The sequence below is a fragment of the Oncorhynchus mykiss genome, chromosome 17, assembly GCF_013265735.2.
Source record: "Oncorhynchus mykiss isolate Arlee chromosome 17, USDA_OmykA_1.1, whole genome shotgun sequence".
In the NCBI taxonomy this organism is placed as follows: Eukaryota; Metazoa; Chordata; class Actinopteri; order Salmoniformes; family Salmonidae; genus Oncorhynchus; species Oncorhynchus mykiss.
Genome location: NC_048581.1, coordinates 13,712,291 through 13,724,790, shown reverse-complemented (window position 1 = coordinate 13,724,790; position 12,500 = coordinate 13,712,291). Strand labels below are relative to the sequence as shown.

General features: G+C 42.0%; 2 protein-coding genes across 2 annotated transcripts in view; both read right to left on the bottom strand.

Moving 5' to 3' along the window:
- Positions 1–12,500, bottom strand: part of LOC118940024 — a 1,007,326-nt gene that overhangs the window by 705,198 nt on the left and 289,628 nt on the right. The gene's annotated exons all lie outside the window — the stretch shown is intronic.
- The window catches only part of LOC110513553 (LIM domain-binding protein 1), a 33,979-nt gene continuing 22,813 nt past the window's right edge, over positions 1,335–12,500 (bottom strand). Inside the window, 6 exon segments of the mRNA XM_036948102.1 lie at positions 1,335–3,710; positions 3,713–3,869; positions 4,134–4,279; positions 6,055–6,178; positions 12,078–12,161; positions 12,434–12,500. The exon segment at positions 12,434–12,500 is cut by the window's right edge and continues 56 nt beyond it. Coding sequence (XP_036803997.1) covers positions 3,640–3,710; positions 3,713–3,869; positions 4,134–4,279; positions 6,055–6,178; positions 12,078–12,161; positions 12,434–12,500 — 649 coding nt within the window. The 3' untranslated portion in view covers positions 1,335–3,639.

Below are 12,500 nucleotides of genomic sequence, written 5' to 3'. Positions count from 1 at the left end.
GGTTGGTTTAGGGTACCAGTCACCTTTCTCTAGGCTTGCATCCCAAATGGCCCCCTGTTCCCTTATATAGTGCACTACTTTTGACCAGGGCCAATGGGTCCTGGTCTAAAGTAGTGCTCTATGTAGGGAATAGGGTGCCATTTGGGACATATTCTCTCTGTTACAGCCAGAGCTGTACTGAAAATGTACTTGACAGAGCTGGAACAACATTTACAGAACTAAATAACAAGGACCATGTCCCAAACGGCCCCCTGTTCTCATATTGGCCCTGAACAAAAGTACTGCACTACATAGGGTGCTTTGGGGGGGGCAGATCATATCACTGCACATGGTTGAACTGGATGTATAAAGTTATGGAATGGTCTTATTTGTGATACTCTAACAGCGCCCCCTTGTGAGAATTGAAGGTATTACCAAACACATGCGCAACAGACTCAATATTACAGATCAAGCCTATACAACACAGGTATTGGAAATACATACAACCCTTACGACTTCAGGTAAACATTAATAACTAGTTGGGGCTGCGTCCCGAATGACACTCTATTCTGTATGTAGTGCACTACCTTCGACCATAACTCGATAGGGATTAGGGTGCCATTTGGGACACATGGGTGGATGAATGATGTCAGGTTGTCTGTTCAGACTTTTTAAACAGCAGTAGATCGTTAGCTTATTTGCTAATAGTAGTGTACATTTAGGATGAGTGTGTAACCGGGGGGGGGGACACAGAACGTATATCTGATATTTCATTAAAAATAAATAGAAAAATGAAATGAAAAAAAATAAATCTGCTGAACTTGAAGATGCAAACATGTCTTCTCCATGGTGACTGTACCCCAGGGTTTTGTCTTCTCCATGGTGACTGTACCCCAGGGTTTTGTCTTCTCCATGGTGACTGTACTCCAGGGTTTTGTCTTCTCCATGGTGACTGTACCCCAGGGTTTTGTCTTCTCCATGGTGACTGTACCCCAGGGTTTTGTCTTCTCCATGGTGACTGTACCCCAGGGTTTTGTCTTCTCCATGGTGACTGTACCCCAGGGTTTTGTCTTCTCAATGGTGACTGTACCCCAGGGTTTTGTCTTCTCCATGGTGACTGTACCCCAGGGTTTTGTCTTCTCCATGGTGACTGTACCCCAGGGTTTTGTCTTCTCAATGGTGACTGTACTCCAGGGTTTTGTCTTCTCCATGGTGACTGTACCCCAGGGTTTTGTCTTCTCCATGGTGACTGTACCCAGGGTTTTGTCTTCTCAATGGTGACTGTACCCCAGGGTTTTGTCTTCTCAATGGTGACTGTACCCAGGGTTTTGTCTTCTCCATGGTGACTGTACCCCAGGGTTTTGTCTTCTCAATGGTGACTGTACTCCAGGGTTTTGTCTTCTCCATGGTGACTGTACCCCAGGGTTTTGTCTTCTCCATGGTGACTGTACCCCAGGGTTTTGTCTTCTCAATGGTGACTGTACCCCAGGGTTTTGTCTTCTCAATGGTGACTGTACCCCAGGGTTTTGTCTTCTCCATGGTGACTGTACCCAGGGTTTTGTCTTCTCAATGGTGACTGTACCCCAGGGTTTTGTCTTCTCCATGGTGACTGTACCCCAGGGTTTTGTCTTCTCAATGGTGACTGTACCCCAGGGTTTTGTCTTCTCAATGGTGACTGTACCCCAGGGTTTTATAAATGAATGTACACAAGTTAAAAACATTTAAAAGAAAGAAGAAAAGAGATCAGGATGGACACTAAAGAGAAAGAGAGAGAGGTGTCACTGTTATGATCAGGAGGACACTAAAGAGAGAGAGAGAGAGGTGTCACTGTTATGATCAGGAGGACACTAAAGAGAGAGAGAGAGAGGTGTCACTGTTATGATCAGGATGGACACTGTAAAGAGAGAGAGAGAAAGAGAGAGATGGAGAGAGGGGATTGGTTGAGAGATGTAGATGGAGGGGAATGGTTGAGAGATGTAAATGGAGAGACGGATTGGTTGAGAGATGTAGATGGAGAGAGGGGATTGGTTGAGAGATGTAAATGGAGAGAGGGGATTGGTTGAGAGATGTAGATGGAGAGAGGGGATTGGTTGAGAGATGTAAATGGAGAGAGGGGATTGGTTGAGAGATGTAGATGGAGAGAGGGGATTGGTTAAGATATGTAAATGGAGAGACGGGATTGGTTAAGATATGTAAATGGAGAGACGGGATTGGTTAAGAGATGTAAATGGAGAGAGGGGATTGGTCAAGAGGTTCATGTGTTTTTTTCCTTCTTTTTGTCCATTTCTTTTTCATTTCATTTCTTTCCATCAGATCAGAATGTCTTCAGGAACCTCTAAGTTGGGATACAGTCGTACAGGACGTTGCTACTACCTTAAATATACAAGCACAAATACACGAAAAACCAGGAGAAAATCAATCTCAAAAAACATCCACAATTATTTCTCTTTAAAACATAAAAGATATTAAAACAGACCAAATATATTTTGTCAGGGGGGAGGGTAGAATAGTCCTGTTTTCTGGCTCCTTGGTCTGTTAGCTTCTGAATATCGTCGGTAAAAAAGAAGAAATAAAAAGTAGGTTTGAAATGCAGGAGTAGAAAATAAAATAAAAACATTCTAGGGAAATAGAGACTGGTAGAAAACTCTAAAATGTTGTTGTTTAAATGCTTTCTGTTATCTGTTAAAAGGTTGGATCAGTACTCCTTCAATGGTGTGTGTGTGTGTGTGTGTGTCTGTGTGTGTGAGAAAGCATTTTAAACTGATTGGATCTCAACTCCGGTCCGCTAGCTTTGGCACAGTCCAGGCTTTAGTTCTGACCAAGTAACAGCCACACACACACACACAGTGCAGCAGCAGAGTGGACCAGAGTTAAGACTCCATATCTAGTGACCATGATTCTTCTGAAGGTAGATGTGTCCCCCTCCCCCGCCCTCTCCCTACCCCACCACCCCTTCCTGCACCCCTACCTGGGTGCATCTCAACTGTCCCAAGCGTCTTCCCTCTCCTCAGGTCTCTCCTTAAAAGACCAGCTAGGAGAGCCAGGTCTGGAGGCCCCTATAAGTAATAGCTCTCAGTCATTTCCTGTCACCTACCAAGCTCTCATATCAGAACTGATGTAGGAAGGTAGACAGGGAAAGGTAACCTCTTATCAACCAGTGGGATCCTTCGTCTACTCCACAGGCCAAGATAAAAATCCCTATTAAAAAAGGGGCAATCCGTAGTCCCTACAGCCATTTTTTGGACTTCTGAATGAATGATATGTACCTGTTGTCTCAGGGGCTTAATTCAACTGACGCACCCCGTCACAACCCACAATATCAATGTGGTTTACTCTGTAACCATCTAATGAAAAACAGTATAGCCTCAAAACATGCTTAAAACTATATATATATATGTTTGTTATATCTTGGATGGTCAGTCCTTGTACCCATAGCGGTCTATGAATTTTAGAGTGGTTACACTTCTCCAGGCCCATCCCTCAGCTTTTTACTAAAACAGGAAGTAGAGGTGACACTAAGTTATTTTTTCAACTGCGGATTGCCCCTTTAAGAGGAAAACATAAGAACAGTCAGGAAGCCACTACAGACAATTGACACACACCCACAAGGAGAGGAAACCCCTTTAAGACTACGGAAGCCCCTCCCCTCCCTCCCCTCCTCTACTGTGAGGCCTGAGACGTAGGGTTGTCACTCTTGCTCTCCTGGCTGGATGGGGCCTTGTTGTTCCAGGAGAGTTGGCGCCCAGCGCGGGGCTGTTGTTGAAGCTGTCCTCGTCATCGATGCCGTTGGCCGCGTCGAACTGTTGGTTCTCCAGCCGCGTGATCAGGCGCTCGTCCTCGTCCCCGAACTCCCCTCCCATCAGGGTGGGCTCTCCCACCACCATCACGTCCTTTGGGGGAGGAAGAAACCATTATTACAGAGATAGGGGGAGGAGACGACTACTACTACTACTACCAAAGCTAGCTCCCCTCCTATCAGGGTGGGCTTTTCCTCCACCATCACATCTTAAAGGGGAGGGAGATAACATCATTACAAAGATAGGGGTGTAGCTTGCTCGCTCTTTGAGGTTTTAGACCACGTAACTGCAACACACTGTGACTGCTGATGTAAAAAGCGCTTCCTAAAACACGTGATTGATTTGACTGCTACTTACTGGTACTTGGCTGGACAGGGGGAAGCTGCTCGCTGGACTCTTCTTCTTGTTGTTGTTGTTGTTGGTTCCTCCTCCGGCACTCATGGTGCTGCCGCCTGACATCTTACGCTTCCTCCTCTTATTAGGGGCCTGTCTGGCTGGTTCAGCTAGAGGAGAGAGGAGGGGGGGTAGAGAGGAGAGGAGGGGGGGGGTAGAGAGGAGAGGATGGGGGGGTAGAGAGGAGAGGATGGGGGGTAGAGAGGAGAGGAGGAGGGGGTAGAGTTGGGGAGGAGAGAGGATGGGGGTAAAGAGGAGAGGATGGGGGGGTAGAGTTGTGGAGGAGGAGGGGGTAGAGAGGAGAGGATGCGGGGGTAGAGAGGAGAGGATGGGGGGGGTAGAGAGGAGAGGATGGGGGGTAGAGAGGAGAGGATGGGGGGTAGAGAGGAGAGGATGGGGGGTAGAGAGGAGAGGATGCAGGGGTAGAGAGGAGAGGAGGGGGGGGGTAGAGTTGGGGAGGAGAGAGGAGAGGAGGGGGGGGGTAGAGTTGGGGAGGAGAGAGGAGAGGATGAGGGGGTAGAGTTGGGGAGGAGAGAGGAGAGGATGAGGGGGTAGAGTTGGGGAGGAGAGAGGAGAGGATGAGGGGGTAGAGTTGGGGAGGAGAGAGGAGAGGATGAGGGGGTAGAGTTGGGGAGGAGAGAGGAGAGGATGAGGGGGTAGAGTTGGGGAGGAGAGAGGAGAGGATGAGGGGGTAGAGTTCAGGAGGAGAGAGGAGAGGAGGAGGGGGTAGAGTTGGGGAGGAGAGAGGAGAGGATGAGGGGGTAGAGTTGGGGAGGAGAGAGGAGAGGATGAGGGGGTAGAGTTGGGGAGGAGAGAGGAGAGGAGGGGGGGGTAGAGTTGGGGAGGAGAGAGGAGAGGATGAGGGGGTAGAGTTGGGGAGGAGAGAGGAGAGGATGAGGGGGTAGAGTTGGGGAGGAGAGAGGAGAGGAGGAGGGGGTAGAGTTGGGGAGGAGAGAGGAGAGGAGGAGTGGGTAGAGTTGGGGAGGAGAGAGGAGAGGAGGAGGGGGTAGAGTTGGGGAGGAGAGAGGAGAGGAGGGGGGGGGTAGAGTTGGGGAGGAGAGAGGAGAGGATGAGGGGGTAGAGTTGGGGAGGAGAGAGGAGAGGATGAGGGGGTAGAGTTGGGGAGGAGAGAGGAGAGGATGAGGGGGTAGAGTTGGGGAGGAGAGAGGAGAGGATGAGGGGGTAGAGTTCAGGAGGAGAGAGGAGAGGAGGAGGGGGTAGAGTTGGGGAGGAGAGAGGAGAGGATGAGGGGGTAGAGTTGGGGAGGAGAGAGGAGAGGATGAGGGGGTAGAGTTGGGGAGGAGAGAGGAGAGGAGGGGGGGGTAGAGTTGGGGAGGAGAGAGGAGAGGATGAGGGGGTAGAGTTGGGGAGGAGAGAGGAGAGGATGAGGGGGTAGAGTTGGGGAGGAGAGAGGAGAGGATGAGGGGGTAGAGTTGGGGAGGAGAGAGGAGAGGAGGAGTGGGTAGAGTTGGGGAGGAGAGAGGAGAGGAGGAGGGGGTAGAGTTGGGGAGGAGAGAGGAGAGGGTAGAGTTGGGGAGGAGAAAGGAGAGCGGGAGACAGAGTTAGGACGGAGGTGAAGAGGTGTGTGCAGTCTTGGAACCCGGAACCCAATCTTGATGTGTGTGTGAGAGGTTGTGTGTATGTGCGCGCGTGTGTGTGCTTACTGGGAGCCTGCCTCTCCGGCTCCTCTGGGGGAAAGGGGGGAGAGAGGGAGAGTTTGGTGTTAGGGAGGAGGAGTGTGTGTGTACACGCGTTCACGCATGTGGGTGCACGTTCTGTCTGCCTGTGTGTGTTCGCCTGCACGTTGTGTGTGTGTGTGCGCCTGCACGTTTTGTGTGTGTGTGTGTGTGTGTGTGTGCCTGCACGTTGTGTGTGTGTGTGTTACCTGGCGGGGCCACCATGCGTTGCCACTTCTGGAAGAGACAGGTCTTGAGACAGTCCCTGGGGCTGAGGCTGTAGGTCTTGTGTCTGGACATCAGCTCCTGCATGGGCTCCAGAATCACACACAGCTACAGGAGAGACACATGACGGAGGGAGGGAGGGAGACTTGAGATGATAGAGAGACAAGACAACCATTCTTTGTGTAGTGGAAATTACCACCAGGTGTGAATTATTCATGACACGAAAGACAAGACTCTCTCTTCACACGATAACATGTCCTTCACAGTGGACTTCAGTCTAATGTTGTACTCTAGTTTTTAGGCCTGTCCAGAAACTCCCCTGGATATGAAAGGTTTGTTAGGTGGAAGCTGTACGGCAATATCAGGGGACAATATTAAACTACTACCCTATCTATCAGTACTATATTAAACTACTACCCTACCTATCAGTACTATATTAAACTACTACCCTACCTATCAGTACTATGTTAAACTACTACCCTACCTATCAGTACTATATTAAACTACTACCCTACCTATCAGTACTATATTAAACTACTACCCTACCTATCAGTACTATATTAAACTACTACCCTACCTATCAGTACTATGTTAAACTACTACCCTACCTATCAGTACTATATTAAACTACTACCCTACCTATCAGTACTATATTAAACTACTACCCTACCTATCAGTACTATGTTAAACTACTACCCTACCTATCAGTACTATGTACTACCCTACCTATCAGTACTATATTAAACTACTACCCTACCTATCAGTACTGTGTTAAACTACTACCCTACCTATCAGTACTATATTAAACTACTACCCTACCTATCAGTACTGTGTTAAACTACTACCCTACCTATCAGTACTATGTTAAACTACTACCCTACCTATCAGTACTGTTAAACTACTACCATACCTATCAGTACTATGTACTACCCTACCTATCAGTACTATATTAAACTACTACCCTACCTATCAGTACTATGTTAAACTACTACTCTACCTATCAGTACTGTTAAACTACTACCCTACCTATCAGTACTATATTAAACTACTACCCTACCTATCAGTACTATGTTAAACTACTACCCTACCTATCAGTACTATGTACTACCCTACCTATCAGTACTATATTAAACTACTACCCTACCTATCAGTACTATGTTAAACTACTACTCTACCTATCAGTACTATGTTAAACTACTACCCTACCTATCAGTACTATATTAAACTACTACCCTACCTATCAGTACTATGTTAAACTACTACCCTACCTATCAGTACTGTTAAACTACTACTCTACCTATCAGTACTATGTTAAACTACTACCCTACCTATCAGTACTATATTAAACTACTACTCTAACTATCAGTACTATGTTAAACTACTACCCTACCTATCAGTACTATGTTAAACTACTACCCTACCTATCAGTACTATATTAAACTACTACAATACCTATCAGTACTATATTAAACTACTACCCTACCTATCAGTACTGTTAAACTACTACCCTACCTATCAGTACTATGTTAAACTACTACCCTACCTATCAGTACTATATTAAACTACTACCCTATCTATCAGTACTATGTTAAACTACTACCCTACCTATCAGTACTGTTAAACTACTACCCTACCTATCAGTACTATATTAAACTACTACCCTACCTATCAGTACTATGTTAAACTACTACCCTACCTATCAGTACTATATTAAACTACTACCCTACCTATCAGTACTATGTTAAACTACTATTATACCTATCATTACTATATTAAACTACTACCCTACCTATCAGTACTATATTAAACTACTATTATACCTATCAGTACTATATTAAACTACTACCCTACCTATCAGTACTATGTTAAACTACTATTATACCTATCAGTACTATATTAAACTACTACCCTACCTATCAGTACTATATTAAACTACTATTATACCTATCAGTACTGTTAAACTACTACCCTACCTATCAGCACTATGTTAAACTACTACCCTACCTATCAGTACTATATTAAACTACTATTATACCTATCAGCACTATGTTAAACTACTACAATACCTATCAGTACTATGTTAAACTACTACAATACCTATCAGTACTATGTTAAACTACTATTATACCTATCAGTACTATATTAAACTACTACCCTACCTATCATTACTATGTTAAACTACTATTATACCTATCAGCACTATGTTAAACTACTATTATACCTATCAGTACTATGTTAAACTACTACCCTACCTATCAGTACTGTTAAACTACTATTATACCTATCAGTACTATGTTAAACTACTATTATACCTATCAGTACTATGTTAAACTACTATTATACCTATCAGCACTATGTTAAACTACTACTCTACCTATCAGTACTATGTTAAACTACTATTATACCTATCAGTACTATGTTAAACTACTATTATACCTATCAGCACTATGTTAAACTACTATTATACCTATCAGTACTATGTTAAACTACTATTATACCTATCAGCACTATGTTAAACTACTACTCTACCTATCAGTACTATGTTAAACTACTATTATACCTATCAGTACTATGTTAAACTACTATTATACCTATCAGCACTATGTTAAACTACTATTATACCTATCAGTACTATATTAAACTACTATTATACCTATCAGTACTATATTAAACTACTACCCTACCTATCAGCACTATGTTAAACTACTACCCTACCTATCAGTACTATATTAAACTACTATTATACCTATCAGTACTATATTAAACTACTATTATACCTATCAGTACTATATTAAACTACTATTATACCTATCAGTACTATATTAAACTACTATTATACCTATCAGTACTATATTAAACTACTATTATACCTATCAGTACTGTTAAACTACTACCCTACCTATCAGCACTATGTTAAACTACTACCCTACCTATCAGTACTATATTAAACTACTATTATACCTATCAGCACTATGTTAAACTACTATTATACCTATCAGTACTATGTTAAACTACTATTATACCTATCAGTACTATATTAAACTACTACCCTACCTATCAGTACTATATTAAACTACTATTATACCTATCAGTACTGTTAAACTACTACCCTACCTATCAGCACTATGTTAAACTACTACCCTACCTATCAGTACTATATTAAACTACTATTATACCTATCAGTACTATATTAAACTACTATTATACCTATCAGTACTATATTAAACTACTATTATACCTATCAGTACTATATTAAACTACTATTATACCTATCAGTACTGTTAAACTACTACCCTACCTATCAGCACTATGTTAAACTACTACCCTACCTATCAGTACTATATTAAACTACTATTATACCTATCAGCACTATGTTAAACTACTATTATACCTATCAGTACTATGTTAAACTACTATTATACCTATCAGTACTATGTTAAACTACTATTATACCTATCAGTACTATGTTAAACTACTACCCTACCTATCAGTACTATATTAAACTACTATTATACCTATCAGTACTATGTTAAACTACTATTATACCTATCAGTACTATGTTAAACTACTATTATACCTATCAGCACTATGTTAAACTACTATTATACCTATCAGTGCTATGTTAAACTACTATTATACCTATCAGTACTATATTAAACTACTACCCTACCTATCAGTACTATATTAAACTACTATTATACCTATCAGTACTGTTAAACTACTACCCTACCTATCAGCACTATGTTAAACTACTACCCTACCTATCAGTACTATATTAAACTACTATTATACCTATCAGTACTATATTAAACTACTATTATACCTATCAGTACTATGTTAAACTACTATTATACCTATCAGTACTATATTAAACTACTACCCTACCTATCAGTACTATGTTAAACTACTACCCTACCTATCAGTACTATGTTAAACTACTATTATACCTATCAGTACTATGTTAAACTACTATTATACCTATCAGTACTATGTTAAACTACTATTATACCTATCAGTACTATGTTAAACTACTATTATACCTATCAGTACTATGTTAAACTACTATTATACCTATCAGTACTATATTAAACTACTATTATACCTATCAGTACTATGTTAAACTACTATTATACCTATCAGTACTATATTAAACTACTATTATACCTATCAGTACTATGTTAAACTACTACCCTACCTATCAGTACTATATTAAACTACTACCCTACCTATCAGTACTATGTTAAACTACTATTATACCTATCAGTACTATGTTAAACTACTACCCTACCTATCAGTACTATATTAAACTACTACCCTACCTATCAGTACTATATTAAACTACTACCCTACCTATCAGTACTATGTTAAACTACTACCCTACCTATCAGTACTATATTAAACTACTACCCTACCTATCAGTACTATGTTAAACTACTACCCTACCTATCAGTACTATGTTAAACTACTATTATACCTATCAGCACTATGTTAAACTACTATTATACCTATCAGTACTATATTAAACTACTATTATACCTATCAGTACTATGTACTACCCTACCTATCAGTACTATGTTAAACTACTACCCTACCTATCAGTACTATGTTAAACTACTATTATACCTATCAGTACTATATTAAACTACTATTATACCTATCAGTACTATGTACTACCCTACCTATCAGTACTATGTTAAACTACTACTCTACCTATCAGTACTATGTTAAACTACTATTTCAAACATAAAGCTGACAGTTTGCACTTTAACCTCACAGTCATTGTATCATTTCATGTTTTCACTCCTGAATGAATTTACACTTTCCTAAACAAAGGGGCTACGACTATATTTTAGTTAACCAATTCTTATTCATCTTTAAAATAGAATTGACAGAGTATTGAGTAGATTGTTGACAAAAAAAAAATTACAATTAAATCTATTATTAAATCTATTTTACCTTGTAACAGAGTAACAGAAGAAATCCAAGGGGTATGAATACTTTTGCAAGGCACTGTATCAAGGTAGGATCTACGTTTGTTGTTGTTGTTGTTTGTGTGTACTCCCTGGGAGGTAGTGATCTACGTTTGTTGTTGTTGATGTTTGTGTGTACTCACTGGGAGGTAGCGATATATGTTTGTTGTTGTTGTTGTTTGTGTGTACTCACTGGGAGGTAGCGATATATGTTTGTTGTTGTTGTTGTTTGTGTGTACTCACTGGGAGGTAGCGATATATGTTTGTTGTTGTTGTTGTTTGTGTGTACTCACTGGGAGGTAGCGATATATGTTTGTTGTTGTTGATGTTTGTGTGTACTCACTGGGAGGTAGCGATATATGTTTGTTGTTGTTGATGTTTGTGTGTACTCACTGGGAGGTAGCGATATATGTTTGTTGTTGTTGTTGTTTGTGTGTACTCACTGGGAGGTAGCGATATATGTTTGTTGTTGTTGATGTTTGTGTGTACTCACTGGGAGGTAGCGATATATGTTTGTTGTTGTTGTTGTTTGTGTGTACTCACTCGGAGGTAGCGATATATGTTTGTTGTTGTTGTTGTTTGTGTGTACTCACTGGGAGGTAGCGATATATGTTTGTTGTTGTTGATGTTTGTGTGTACTCACTCGGAGGTAGCGATATATGTTTGTTGTTGTTGTTTGTGTGTACTCACTGGGAGGTAGCGATATATGTTTGTTGTTGTTGTTGTTTGTGTGTACTCACTGGGAGGTAGCGATATATGTTTGTTGTTGTTGATGTTTGTGTGTACTCACTGGGAGGTAGCGATATATGTTTGTTGTTGTTGTTGTTTGTGTGTACTCCCTGGGAGGTAGCGATATATGTTTGTTGTTGTTGATGTTTGTGTGTACTCACTGGGAGGTAGCGATATATGTTTGTTGTTGTTGATGTTTGTGTGTACTCACTGGGAGGTAGGGATCTATGTTTGTTGTTGATGTTTGTGTGTACTCACTGGGAGGTAGGGATCTATGTTTGTTGTTGTTGATGTTTGTGTGTACTCACTCGGAGGTAGTTGAGGGTGGAGTTAGACAGTCCACATCTGGTGATGTTCTTAGACAGCTGGTCTAACATCTGGGGGTCCTGGGCCTGTAGGGTTAGAGGTCAGGGGTTCGAGAGGTCAGGGGTCCGAGAGGTCAGGGGTCCGAGAGGTCGGACACCATGTATTGATCTGTCTACCATCGCTATTAGACAACAGGTGAATGTGTGTGTGTGTGTTTAACTCACGTGCATGGCCAGTATACTGCGCGGTATCATGTGTGTGTGTGTGTGTGTGTGTGTGTGTGTGTTTAACTCACGTGCATGGCCAGTATACTGCGCGGTATCGTGTGTGTGTGTGTGTGTGTGTGTGTTTAACTCACGTGCATGGCCAGTATACTGCGCGGTATCAGTTCGCGGTGCTGTCGGATGCTGAAGTGCCACGTCTTG